General features: G+C 37.1%; 1 protein-coding gene across 2 annotated transcripts in view; it reads right to left on the minus strand.

Moving 5' to 3' along the window:
* Nucleotides 1-14,817, minus strand: part of DHX29 (DExH-box helicase 29) — a 35,535-nt gene that overhangs the window by 8,696 nt on the left and 12,022 nt on the right. For both annotated transcript variants that reach the window (XM_073343934.1, XM_073343936.2), the window contains 11 exons: nucleotides 13,601-14,203; nucleotides 9,503-9,646; nucleotides 9,216-9,392; nucleotides 7,815-7,955; nucleotides 5,491-5,635; nucleotides 5,095-5,212; nucleotides 4,365-4,449; nucleotides 3,613-3,701; nucleotides 2,546-2,674; nucleotides 1,496-1,571; nucleotides 442-666 (listed from right to left, as the gene is read on the minus strand). In XM_073343934.1, the coding sequence (XP_073200035.1) occupies nucleotides 442-666; nucleotides 1,496-1,571; nucleotides 2,546-2,674; nucleotides 3,613-3,701; nucleotides 4,365-4,449; nucleotides 5,095-5,212; nucleotides 5,491-5,635; nucleotides 7,815-7,955; nucleotides 9,216-9,392; nucleotides 9,503-9,646; nucleotides 13,601-14,203 (1,932 nt within the window). The remainder of the gene's footprint in view (nucleotides 1-441; nucleotides 667-1,495; nucleotides 1,572-2,545; nucleotides 2,675-3,612; nucleotides 3,702-4,364; nucleotides 4,450-5,094; nucleotides 5,213-5,490; nucleotides 5,636-7,814; nucleotides 7,956-9,215; nucleotides 9,393-9,502; nucleotides 9,647-13,600; nucleotides 14,204-14,817) is intronic.

The following is a 14,817-nucleotide window of genomic DNA, read 5'->3' on the forward strand; positions in this document are numbered from 1 at the left end:
CAACAGTAGGTCAAAGTTTCAGACAGATGCAACTTCAGTTGTCATTGTCCCTTTAAAATCGTGAAGAAGATAGTTTATGTTAACACTGCACTTCATAGGCTCACTAATAGATAGAATTGGAAGAGTGACTAGAGCACTGAGTCTGGCCACTTTCTTTTGTGTGCATGGGGACAGGAGGTGAGGGAGAGTATTGATAAATAAAAATACCAGTCAGCTTTCTTAAAAATAAGCATAGAAACAAGAGCACTAACCAAAAATTGCATCTAAGTGATATATATTTTTTTCAATGTGTTGTGTCCCTATTTCCTATATTTTATTCCAAGAGTTTTTGTAAGAAAGAAAATTTCACAGAAATTCACCCATAAAAATTCACTCTCAAGGTTTTTAGCATTGTTTTTATCATAACCATCTAGATGAAAACTGCAATACCTGTCAACTTACCACAGGATCTAAGCAACCAAATATAGCACCAAATATAAGCATTTTGCCAATTTTTACGTTGACAGGTAATGCTGCAAGGTGCTGGCCCAATGGAGTCAGTTTGGGCTCACTTAATTCACAAGCCCCAATTTTCCGTAGCAGGTTCATTGCATTGCTGATTACTTGGGGCTGTGGAGGGTCTAATGCTCTGGAGAGGAAATCCTCAGGAGAACCAAGATTGCATTTCTGTGGATTAAATGGATAGACAATTCAATTTAAACTATCTAGAAAATATTAACCAAAAGATAACAACAAAAACAGATATTTTAAAAACGATATGTTGCCTATTCAGTCATTCTGAGATCAATCATCCTCCTCTTCCCCCACCCCACTCATTCATCTTCCTCATATGTGCCAAGTCTTCCCTGATGCACGACTGCAGCAGGCCAACACAGTGACATTAGGATGACTCCACTGTAGAGGGAGGGCCAGAGTGCAGAGAAAGTGAACAAGGGATTATGCACCCATCATGCACAGCTTCAATCTGGCCTTTTATTGCAGCGCTACAGTAGTGGTGATGCATTGGCATGGCCGGTAGTCTGGAACTTCATGAATCTATTAGCCCAAATTTATATGTAGAAGGTATGCACATGCCTTGCACCCCACTTTCCTTGGTTGGGAAAGAAGGATTCCATCCCTCTGCTTAGTTCCCTTATGCACAGTCCATATACTTGGTAATATGGACAGGGACTGGGATTTGGCCTTTTAACAGGGATTTTTCTTCATAAAACATTTCCTTCAGATTGACGTTTGGAAGAAATGCGAACAACAATTCCATTCTGCAGATTAGATGGTATTATATACTAATAGATGAGTGTACACCCTCGCCCTCCCCTCAGCAACATGCTCTGTATTTTTTAAAGTGAATATATATAGTGGATTTTCCACTAACAGAGGAAACAGACATCTCCACAGACTCAAGCAACCCAAATAGTAGCACTAGAGCAGGACACACACCTTTCTGGCTGATTCTAAAGGAACAAAGGTAAGAGAAATTCAAGAAACAAGACTATACCATAATATGAAGGCATAACTCTTCTAAAGGCACACGCAGTATTTCTGGAACGGAATATTCCATGAAACTTTCAAACCTGCAACACCACAATAATAAAGACACACAGTATTACAAATTTCAGTGTAACAAGCCTTGACTTAAGGTTTCAAGTCATCTTAAATTACAATCCCCTGTTTTCATTTGCTTGTTTTTCAGATAGACATTCATTCTGGGGGTAGATGCATGGGTTTTAAAGTAAAGAGTGAGAAGACTATATTTCCCCTTTGTGAGCTAAGCATGTGCACACGTCACGGGAGGGTAGGGTGAAGGTGAAGGATAGTGATGGACAATGGGACACTATTTTGAAATAATTTCTAATTTGTTTTTGCTCATGGTTAATTCAAATAAGTGGAACTTCAAACTTTACATGTGGCTAAACCCTCAAAATAAAGGTTTTTTTTTTTTTTAAACTGAAACATAGTTAAGGGCCAAATCATTTTCAATCAGATGTAATAAAAAAAAGGAGTTCTAGGTTTTTAGTTACGTTGTTGCTCTCCATACTGTGGAGCAGTATAACGTCATAGGTAGTTCCCCTGCCCCGCATCCATAGATAGCCCACTTTAAATCTATGGATTTGGAAGATAAGGAGTTAAACCTCAAGATTCCAGAGCTAGGATTTGTTTATATTGGACACTGGGGCAAATTTATGGTGATGTTTAAAACAGAATTTTACAATTTAATAATGCTTCAGTTATGATTCTTTCCCCCCCACAATTTTTTTTTTTTTTAAACAGGAAATGAAAAATTTGAGTCACCTCTGTTAAAGAAACATTAAGGCTATAAATTCAATTTGAGAAAAAGGCCAGGAACTGCAAAAGTTAAGGATTACACAGCACAAAGTCATCTATATTACACACATCAAGTACACACTTTTATGAGAACCTGAACTTTTGTATTTCCTCACTTCAGTTTAATTTGTAACCACTACACTGCATTTTAACACAGGCTTTTGCAATTAATACTGTAACAGTTGCCTGACTTACAAAATCTTGCTCATTAAAGTTAACATACCTGTCTCTTGTGTACATTCGGAAGCAGAATCCATCCCTGACACGTCCAGCTCTCCCTTGACGCTGCAAAGCACTTGCTTTACTGACAAAGGTCTCTTCCAAAGAACTCATTTGGCTGCTTTCATGGTACCTGAAAAAGCATTTGCACAGAATGTGTAGATAAGGACTACTGTCAGATTCAAATTCTCAATTTAAAATTGATTTTTAAAAATAAAATCACTCATTGTAAAAAGTTATAAAACTTAGTTTTGAAAGCCTTATTTTGTAAGCCTTACACATGATTGATTAGGTCATTAATCAAATGTAGATGATAGAGGTGAAAGAGACCTATTGTATTAGTTCATCTAGTCCATCTTCCTGCCAATGCTGAATTGTTTAACCACACTTTTTCTAGTACTTTGTACATTTGAGGTAGACCAAAGCCAACATCTCAGTGTCAGGAAGTTATGGAAAAGGTGATCTACCTAAAATTTCATCCCATTACTTCTGGTTGTGCATTCCATCATCTCTAAATAATTCCTCTCCCTGTTCATAACTGTGACAAAGTGGGAATTTTTGTAATATTTTTATGAATCCTATGTGTGCCTCAGTTTCCCCTATTTGATACATTGTTACCAAGTGGGGGTGAAAAAGGGACTAAGTTTGCTCTTAGGACAAACTAAGATACATAGGTGGGTGTCACCTCCCTGTCTTGGTGGAATGAAGAATTCTTAAGGAACTGGTTGAAACTGTCTTAGGTAAATGAGGGGGCCAAAGACATAATGCAAGCTCCAGTGATTCACTGATTTCCCTGCCTCTCAGCAGGGGAACTTTGCTTCGTTTCCATCTCCAGAAAAAAAGATTGAGCGGTATGAGGTGGGGGGATAAGTGTGAGCTCTGGCAGAAGCTGTAGGATGGTTTTGTGATTTGGACATAAGGCCGTTATCATCAGACCACTCAACTTACTTTTTTGATCAAAGCCTGAATTTAAACCTAGATCTGAAGAGGTACAAACCTAGTGGAAAACCCCTATGGAATCTATTTCCAAAAATGTACACAACACAAAGACTTAGGAAGATCAACCCTTACCTGTTTTCTTTTGTTCTCCCAGTGTCAATTACAAAGACAACATCTGGTATCGTAATACCCGTCTCAGCTATATTGGTTGCCAAAACAATCTGCAAATGAAATAGCCATACCTTCAGATAAATGAATTAAGGAAATAGTCCTTCTATAAGTTTAATTCCTTTAAACTCAGATTTGGAGAGAACTTGATAAAAAGTGATCCCTACAGAAATGTCTGGGAGGACTAAAGAGATAAAGGGGATCTTTACATGTTTTTGTACTAGTTTTTCATTGTATAATTGGTTTAAACTGCTGCTTGCACTTGCAAAGGTTGCTTGACTTTCCACTGAACAATTTGTCATTAAGTCAAATAGTCTTTCACAAGCTTGTGTGTATAAAGGTGTACAAAATACTTCGAGAAAAGATTCCTAAAAAAGATTTTTTTTAGGAAGTGACAGGGATCCATTTTTTATACAACAGAAAGTTACAGTAAAACAAAAATTACTAAAAACTAAATGTTTTTCTGTTGTATATAAAAGATTTAGTATGATGACTTGACAATCTTTTGAAGTTAACTCGTATCTGGCCCTGAACATCTTGTTAATAGAGTACAATGCTCTGCTTTCAGCAAGAGAATTTCAGACAACTCACAGTTTTATAAACTGTGTATACGAATTCTCTAATAAAAAAAACTTACAAAGAGTACATAAAGTAGAGGGAGCAAGAAGATGATTTATATTACAATAGTGACTTTTACATGTTTAAACATACCATACCTTTCTAACTCCAGAAGGGGGCAATGTAAATGCAGCTGCTTGATCTTGAGTTGAAAGAATAGAATGCAGAGCTATTAACCTATATCTGAAAGAAGGAGACATTATTTCAACAATTAAGTTACAACTTTCAACAAATGTTTAAATAAGCCTGAGGTAATGCTGGTGGGTTGAAGGAAGGAAAGAGAATATACATAAATAATAGTAAGACTTTGTATTACTATTTACATAATACTAAAAATAAATGCCAGTAAAATATGAAAGGAAAAACGTATGAATGATGATACTTGATATGGTCATTCTCCAGTTTCGTGGAGATGGGCGAAAAAAGAGTTTCTACCATTGTTATGCAATTTTATATTGACTCTAAACTATAGTGACAGTATTTTGACAGCTCTAGCAAAAAGGAAGAAAGTGTCAGTTTTTATTTCAGAATTAAAATATTCAGAAGCTCTTCACTGTTAAAGCAAATAAGTTCATTTGGAGGAAAAATAAGGAACTTTTGATTGCAGAAGGATCTAAATATTTACCACTTATGCTCAGATTTGAAAGAGAAATAGAAAAAAAAAATGGAGATGGATTGAGAAAATGTATTGTGAGCAAAAAAGTAAGTTATGGACTACAATTACAACTAACTACAATTCTCTTTTCCTGTAAAAAAAAAAAAAAAAGCCAGTCTTAAAAACTAAGATGAGAACACTACACATTTCTCAAATGAGAATGGTTTCATTACCTGTCCCGTGTAAACCTTCGGTCAGATGAAATGAGATCATATAACTGCTGGATGTGAGCAAGCCCTGGTAAAAAGATCAATACAGCACCATCTGTGTTTCTGAACTGTGGACTTTTATCTGTGGGGATATAATATAGAAACCTGGTTAAAAAGCAAAAAAAAATAATCCTATTCGACCTTTCCCTCTTTGAAATAGGAGATACTATTCTAGGATTCCTGAGCTGGGCCCTTTCTGGGAAGCATCATGAATAGGAATGAAATCAAATATCCTTCTAGTACCAAGCATCATTAGTAAACAATAAGAAATCCATGAAAGCGGAGTCCCAAAATCTGAGGAAAGTTATCATTGAAAGAATTTTTAAAAATCCACAAACATTTTAGGAAGTGATCAAGTACCTAAGAAGGCAAGCAATTCCAAGATAAGGTCAAGGTTGATCTTGTAAGGATTCATGTAGAAGATTGCTTGCTGTGTACGATTGCTATACGTCTGATAGTAAGGATCCAAATCAACACCTGATCCAGACTGGAGTGGGACATATTCCTAAAAGGGAAAGAATTTGGTAACATTAACTTTATGCAAGAGGAAGGCAAGAGAGGAGAACGTAGACATTTATGCCCTTTAAGTGTTTTAACTTGTCTTGTAAGGCAAATATGTACAAAATGGACATCATATAGTCCATTTTATAATAATAAAAAAAGTTCCATTAGGTACATCTTGTCCATCCCTGCTGCTCACACTGGACCATCTCAAAGGCCTGGCAAGCGGGTACTTTTTGTTTTTGAGGCTGTTATCCTGTGCGCCAGACCCTGTGCTTTAATTTAAAAAGTAACAAGCAAGTCTCTAGCCCGTATGGCTGCAAGAGAAGCCATTAAAATGTGAACTGAATGTAAACTGAGGCAGTCATGTTTGTCTGAGCTCTGGTCTACACTCCGATTGGTTTAATTACTGTGAAAAAAGCCACACTCCGAGCGGTGTTGTTAAGCCAACTTAAGTCCCAGTGTAAACAGTGCTAGGTTGACAGAAGAATTCTTCCATCAATTTACCTACCACCTCTCGGGGAGATGGATTATCTACATCAACAGAGAACCCCTCCCATCAGTGTTGGTAGTAGCACTATAGCACCACAGCCACTGTAGCTTTTTAAGTGTAGACAAGCCCTGACTTAGGGTTTGGAAATGTGAGCTGCCCCTACCTATCTCAATAATGTGAGAATTCTTAAGTCGAATGATAATTTAAGTGCCACCAATGTCAACTATTTCATTGTTAATCAAAGCATTCAGAAAGGAGAGGGACAATCATAATATATGAAGATCTTCCTACCTACTGCAGTGTCTCATTTTGGACAGTGACTGGGTGGTGCTCAGGAGAGTGCTACCACTTATTCGCCTCCCTTTCTCATACAATATACAGCCAACTAGCCAGTGGGGAGGAGTGAAGCCCAGAAGGGCATCTAAGCCCCATCAAGGGAAACTAGTTCCACAGAGACCTGCAAGACATACGAGTCACAGTTAAGGAGAGCCAACCTTGGAGTGGGGAGCAGAACAGGTGATATAATATTTTTTACATCTAGATAATCCACTGTAAGCAGTGTCTTATTTTGGCATCCCAAATGGCAGGAAGCAGCTTGGAAGAGGGACATCACTTTTCCTCTGTCCCCTCTCCTTAGTTTATCTTCATAACTAAGCAGAATTGTTCCTGAGTCTATTCAAGAGCTTACCCAGTCTTTCCTTAAATGTATCAAGAGTTGGGAACGTGCACAAGATATTGAAGGTACAATTTAACTGGGAATCAAAATTAAAAATATAGTAACAGCAGGGCAGCCACAAATAATTGTTGATGAAGCCCCAGAACACACACGGTTGATGACTCAGTAAGTTGCTGAATATATGGTTTCATAACCATTGGAAATATCATAATTGTATATAGCTAAATTAGTATTGTATTAATTGTGATAATGATTTGATACCATTGTGCAAATGGATCAGCTGTCAAAAAGAAAAAACACAGAAAATACACTACTTCTTCCACAAATTCATGGTATACCCAAACCTTGAATACTGTGCACAGTTCTGGACACCTCATCTCAAAAAGAGATATATTAGAATAGAAAAAGGTGCAGAGAAGGGTAATAAAAATCATCAGGGATATGGAACAGCTTCTGTACAAGGAGAGATTAAAAAGGTTGGGACTATACATTTTAGAAAAGAGTTGACTGAGGAGGGATATGATAGAGGTCTATAAAATCATGACTGGTGTGGAGAAAGGTGACTAAGCAAGGATTATTTACCCAGTCACATAATACAAGAACTGGGGATCATCCAAAGGAATTAATAGGCAGCAGGTTTAAAAGAAAGTACTTCTTCACCCTATGCAGTCAACCTGTGGAACTCGTTGCCATGGGATGTTGTGAAGGCCAAAAACATAACTGGGTTCAACAAAAAACTAGATAAGTTCATGGAGGATAGATCCATCGATGGCTATTAGCCAAGATTGGCAGGGACACAACCTTGTGCTCTGGATGTCCCTAAACTTCCAAGTGCCAAAAGCTGGGTCTGGACACTTGATAAGTTCCTCTGTTCCGTTCATGCCCCCTTAAGCATCTGGCACTGGCCACTGTTGGAAGATAGGATACTGGGCTTGATGGACCGTTGGTCTGACTCAGCATGGCCATTCTTATGTTCTTAAAGAAGACTGTCCAAACAGAAAATACTTGTTTTACCTGATGCTTTGTGATTCCTCCTCCTTTGCTAGTAACATTTATTGTTATTTCTTCCTCCTCCTCCATGAACTTCTGACAATATTCAGAGTCCTTCTCCAGAACATAACCAATTTCCTCAATAATATTTTCCACGTGGAAAACCTACAGAATTATTTTGAGAGGGGTAAATACAAAAAATAAACCTACATCCTTTCTGTCTTTCTAAAGCACACACTCTTAGGACTGAAAAGGGAATTTCCTACAACGCTAGCTAAGAAAGAAGATCCAAACTTCTACAGTAAACTATATGTTACTCCTCAACAGCAGAAAAATGGAGTGGCACTATACGTTGAGGAGCATATAGTGCCACTCCCTTTTTCTGCTCCTTCCTTTGAAAGGGCAAAGCAATATACAGTAATATATAGCTGTTAAGTATCTATACAAGGGTAAGGAACCCTCTTCTGCACCCACCCCCAGACCCAAACAGCAGCACAGAGGTCTGTGAGGTGGGGTGGGAAAAAAAAAGTCACAAGGAGATCTTTCCCATTTCACTTATTTCCTTATTATTTATATGAAAATAGAAAGTGAATCACACTATTACTTTAGGAGCGTATCAAAAAACCGAGCAAGTCGGTAAACCAAATTAACAAAGCAGCATAAAGGATGTGTTAGAGCTTTGTCCTTGTGTATCACAGCATTAACAATGCTGGATAATAAATTGTGATGGACTGTGCATTTAGTGTACTGTATGTGGTATATTAGAAACCCTGTAAGCAGCATTTTAGTTATTTTACCTTTTTTTTCCACAAATAAAAATGAAGACAATAACAAGTAACTGAAATTTAGTTGGTCATTTAATACTAGATGACTGGTCCACTTAATTCAGCAACAGAGCTATATCAGTCAGTATTGATGTGCAACAATTTGCATAGAATACTCCATATATATATTGCTTTAACGTTACCTGGCATCTCAAAGTTACTAAGTATTCGATAAAAAATTATAAAGGTGAAAGATAAACAGTAAGAGGAGAGACATTTTGAAATGCTCACATTTTCCTCATCATCAGAACCTAACGCAACAGAACACAAAGAAAAATGGCAAGCCTCAGGGCCACAGAAACAGAAGGAACTTAAAATTTGATTTTCATTTAAAAAACATATGTACAACAATAAAAATGGTGTTTTAGAATTTCTGTGGATGATCTGAATTGTCAGAGGGGAAAAATGATGTAAATCTAAGTACAGAGTTCTGTTCGTAGGACCACTGAAGCTATTTTAGGATTTTTAAAGATAAAAAGGGCTAAAATGGTTTTAAATTCAGATGAAAGACTACCTTCTCTTGCTGCTGTAGCAGATACAACTGGATGACACATTACGGGAGCTTATTTGTGTGGGTAGATATAAAGAAACATTTACCTACCTCAACTGGGTAACTCCTTCCTGAAATCCTTAGAATGGGACAGTGGGTGAAATAGCTGGAAAACTTTTCACTGTCTACAGTAGCACTCATTAAAATCAAATGCAGATCTGAACGTTTATGCAAGATCTCCTTCAGAATGATTAGCAAGAAATCAGACTGGACACTTCTTTCATGAACCTTGAATTAAAAGGATGTAGAGAGTGAATTAGTCTGGAGGTATAAATAAAAATAATTCCTATGAAAGATACAATTGTGCAAAAGCAAAGTAGAAGTGAGAGAATGCTAACCTCATCTACAATAACATGAGATACATTTGAAAGAAGACTGTCCTCCTGAAGTTTCCGAAGCAGAACTCCTGTTGTACAGTATAATAATCTAGTAGCTTCTCCCGTTCGGGATTCCATACGGATTTGATATCCACACAAGGAATTCTACAAAACAATTTAAAGTATAGCATTTAAATATATAGTGGTTTAAAATACTAGATATACCACAGATACACAAAGATTAAAATGAAAATTAAACACTGGTTTCAGGCACTGCATAAACTACTAGTAAAATAGCATGGTGGATTTTTTTCAAATCCAAACAAAATTTGACACAATTATTAGTTTCTACTTGGTATAATTTAAGGGAGATTCTGGACGAGAAAGTTAAGTACATTGACAGTTACCAATAAGGCAATTAGAATAGCATGTGTACAGCTCATATTTAAAGCTTACTATGACTAATTAATAAATCCTCACAAAGCCCACATATTGGGAAACTAAGGCAATGATCTTTTCAGTGCAACTGTATCAGTGTCACACACACGAACATGACCCCCTCTCAGCAGGGCTGGATTAACTCTCCTGTGGGCTCACGGCTATTAGATTTTGTGGGGCCCCTGTATACAAATTTTTTTCCTAATTTAAAACAAAATTATCACAGTTATGGCATCGAGGTTATTAACACTATACTAAACTTGCCTTTTAAGTAACAAAGCCATTCTGTGGTTACATTTCAGTCTTAAAACATGTAGAATATAGTTAATTCAAAAGAGCCTACTTCTTACCTCAGAACAGCTGTTATATTAGTTTCTTTCTGGGAGGGAGTTTGGGTGCAGGAGGGGGTGATGGGTGTGGGCTCTGGGTGGGAGCTTGGAGCAGGTGATTCTGACCCAGGGCACAGGGTTCGGGTGCAGGAGGGGGTGTGAGGTGTAGGTTCCGGCCAGGAGGCACTTACCACAGGTGGCTCTCGGGCAGTGGTGCAGCAGGGCTCAGGCAGGCTGCCTGCCATATCCCCACGCTACTCCCGGAAGCAGCCAGCTGCTGGCATGTCTCTGTGCAGCCCTGGGGGGAAGGGGACAGCGTGTCTCCGTGCGCTACCTGCGCCTGCAAGTGCCGCCCCCACAGCTCCCATTGGCTGTGAGCTGGCCAATGGGAGCTGCAGGGATGGTGCTGGGGGTGGGGACAGTGTGCAGAGAGGAGCGGCGTGGGGCATGGCATACACGCAGCCTGCCTGAGCCCTGCTGCCCCACTGCACTTTTAGCGGCCTGGAGATCGAGATCAAATGGCAGAGGCTCCAGAATCAGTCAATCGGGGGGTTGGTAACCAATGAATCTCATAAATTATGGATTTATTTTTGCAGGGATCCCCTTGGCCCAAGACCTTGGGCTGCAGCCCTTAAAGTCCCTGCATTAATCCAGCCTTGCCTCTCAGTATTACACGATTTGAGCCAAACTGAAAAATGTGGAAAAACAGTGATACTATGGATGGTATTTCCAAAACAGCCAAAACCAAGAAGTAGAAGAGGTTCAGATTAGTACCGAAGTTACTGGATGCTAATCCAGGCAAATATTTTGCATTTTGACGGTACACAATTAAAAATGTAAAAAGTACAAAAGGGGTACAGCTCCTCAAAAATCCATTGCATATTAATTACCTCACACATAAAAAAACTGTATTCCTATCATGGTATCTATTCACTTATGATAGCCATTCATTTTCTACAGCCACTGAAAGAAGTTCTACTTTGTTTTCCAGTACTTTTAAGATATAAAATTCAGAATGTAAGACCACAAGCTTATTTTAACCAGAACAATAATTTAAATGGGCCTTTCAAAAGGTCAGAAGTTTGCAGTTATAGTCCCATTAAAAAAAAAAACCAAAAAAACCCAGAATTTAACTTGACCTTGTTAAGTATATTTTTAAAAATAGCTTAGTGGAAGAAGGATGGAGTAACTTCTGCTGTGTTATTAAAAATTCCAGGATATGAAGATAAAATCCAAAGGAAGGCTCAGGTTAACTCCAGGACAAATTAGAATATTTGAGAAAACCATTATTAGTATTCACTTGTGAAAGCTATTCCCTGCATCTCACATAATGAATGTTGGAACTTCTTGAAACATAATTTCTGTAGGAAAATTGATATTGTGTGAAGTTTTGTTTCTGATAGAAATTTCTATCTTTGAGTATTGCATTTGTTCTAAGAATAGTAATGTTTTGAATATGTGCCCCTACATTTGTTCGGGAGCGTGTTTATAGAATTCACATATGCTTATTATTAGTTAGTAGGGCTATCAATTAATAGCAGTTAACTTACACGATTAACTAAAAAAATTAAACACGATTAAAAAATTAATCGCGGTTAATTGCGGTTTTAATTGCATTGTTAAATATAATACAATTGAAATTTATTAAATATTTTGGGATGTTTTTCTACATTTTTAAATATATTGATTTCAATTACAACACAGAATGCAAAGTGTACACTGCTCACTTTATATTATTTTTATTACAAATATTTGCACTGTAAAAAACAAGGAAACAGTATTTTTCAGTTCATCTCATACAAGTAGTGTAATGCAATCTCTATCACGAAAGTTGAACTTACAAATGTAGATTTTTTTTGTTACATAACTGCACTCAAAAACAAAACAATGCAAAACTTCAGAGCTACAAGTCCACTCAGTCCTACTTCTCGTTCAGCCAATCACTAAGACAAAGAAGTTTGTTTACATTTACGGGAGATAATGCTGTCCACTTCCTATTTACAGCGTCACCAGAAAGTGAGAACAGGCGTTTGCATGGCACTTTTTTAACCAGCACTGCAAGGTATTTATGTGCCAGATATGCTAAACATTCGTATGCCCCTTCATGCTTTGGCCACCATTCCAGAGGGCATGTTTCCATGCTGATGATGCTCGTTAAAAAAATAATGTATTAATTAAATTTGTGACTCAACTCCTTTGGGGAGAATTGTACGTCTCCGGCTCTATTTTACCCGCATTTTTCCATATACTTCATGTTATAGTAGTCTTGGATGATGACTACTATCTTTTTAAGTATACTTTCACTGCAGATTTGACAAAACGCAAAGAAGATTACCAACCTGAGATTTCTAAAGATAGCTACAGCACAATATCCAAGGTTTAAGAATTTGAAGTCCCTTCCAAAATCCGAGAGGGATGAGGTGTGGAACATGCTTTCAGAAGTCTTAAAAAGAGCAACACTCCAATGAGGAAACTATAGAACCCGAACCACCAAAAAAGAAAATCAACCTTCTGCTGGTGGCATCTGATTCAGATGATGAAACTGAACATGCGTCAGTCTGCACTGCTTTACATGATCATCGAGCAGAAACCATCATCAGCACAGACGCATGTCCTCTGGAATGGTGGCTGAAGCATGAAGGGACATATGAATCTTTATCGCATCTGGCATGTAAATATCTTGCGATGCCGGCTACAACAGTGCCATGAGAACACCTGTTCTCACTTTCATGTGACATTGTGAACAAGAAGCGAGCAGCAGTATCTCCTGAAAATGTAAACAAACTTGTTTGTCTGAGCAATAGGTTGAACAAGAAACGGACTGATTAGACTTGTAGGCTGTAAGTTTTACATTGTTTTATTTTTGACTGCAGTTATTTTTTTGTACATAATTCTACATTTGTAAGTTCAACTTCTATGATAAAGAGATTGCACTATAGAACTTATATTAAGTGAATTGAAAAATACTATATCTTTTATATTTTTTATTACAAATATTTGCACTGTAAAAAACAAAATAAGCATTGTACACTTTGTATTCTGTTATAATTGAAATCAATATATTGGAAAAATGTAGAAAATATCCAAAAATATTTAAATAAATGGTCTTCTATTATTGTTGAACAGCATGATTAATCGCAATTAATTTTTTTCATTGCTTGACAGCCCTGTTAGTTAGTAATCCAGTGTTTAACAAAAAGCAAAGGAAAATGCATTTTAAGGAAAAGGAAAGAGGTCTTTAAATAAAATCATGCTAAACATCATTATGTGGCTTCCACTATGTACAGAAAAATAAATTTCCTATAAAACCAGTTGGTCTAAGCTGTTAGCTAGAAATCAAGTAGTAGCTTACTCTTCCTCCAGGTCCAGTTTCACAGCCCATTTCTTCACAAACTCTGGTAGCCAGACTCACTGCTGAGATCCTTCGGGGTTGTGTGCAGACAATATTACATTTACTTGATCCTCCCACATTTAGCAGCAAATCCTCCAACAAGAAATGGGGCACTTGGGTACTTTTGCCACTGCCTGTTTCTCCAGCCACAACAACTACTCTATGCTTTTTAAGAGTTTCTATGATTGAATGTCTGTGTTTAAACACAGGTAACTGTTGTCTCTCCTTTAAAAGTCTCTGGTATCTGCAGGAACTTTGAAATTTTTTAAACAGGATCCTCACAGGTTCCAAATCATCTGTGCTTGTGGTTTCAAGAGAGAGTCTGTTGAAGTCCTCTTCGGAAACTAAGTTTTCCCAGGAGTCCTCAGGATCTTCTGATACTTGGGGTTTGTTTTCAGATTGCTGCTGTTGCTGCTGCTGTTTGAGTTTGTTTAATAACTTAGAAATAAAATTATCACGAGGTTTGTTAGTTTCTAACTTGCTTTCTTCTTCCTTTTTCTTTTCAGTTTCACTCCATTCTAACCAAACATCTCGATATGGGGGAGGCAGCAACTGATGGACCGACTTTAGAGAAAACAGAAAAAGTGACAATATGTATTATTCTGTAGTTTTACTGATATTTCACCTACAAATCAATTTAAAAATTCTAGAAGTTACCTTAAAAAAATCTTTAAGAAATGAAAGACTATATCACTGATCCAAATACTTAAAAACTTCCTCTCTATAGATGCAGATTTTAATCACTTATCTTCAGAGTCTGTTTGGGTACTTTCTATGACAACATTTTTATTTGAGACCTCAAATCTTCCCTTAAATATGTTGCTAGTATTTGATTGCAGCTAAGGAATTATTAGTTTTCCCAAATCCTACATTTAGGATAAAGATATATAAAAAAATAAAAACAAGGAAAAAGTATATATGAAACTTAAGGAGTATCAGTTATTTGAACAGACCATATTAAAAAACGTACAATAGGGATGTTTAAAGGCTTTTTGCTTTTACACTGTCACAAGGATTGTACGTCAACTGATTGTTTGATTAAATGAAAATATTAAGTCTTCTATACTCTGATGCAGAAGTATTGCTGATTTACTTATTCGACAACTATACTGCTGAACAGTAGACAAAAGATAATTTCTCACATTATCAAAAACTATTCCAAAGAACAACTTAAATAC

The sequence above is a fragment of the Lepidochelys kempii genome, chromosome 5 (genome assembly GCF_965140285.1).
Source record: "Lepidochelys kempii isolate rLepKem1 chromosome 5, rLepKem1.hap1, whole genome shotgun sequence".
Lineage (NCBI taxonomy): Eukaryota > Metazoa > Chordata > Testudines > Cheloniidae > Lepidochelys > Lepidochelys kempii.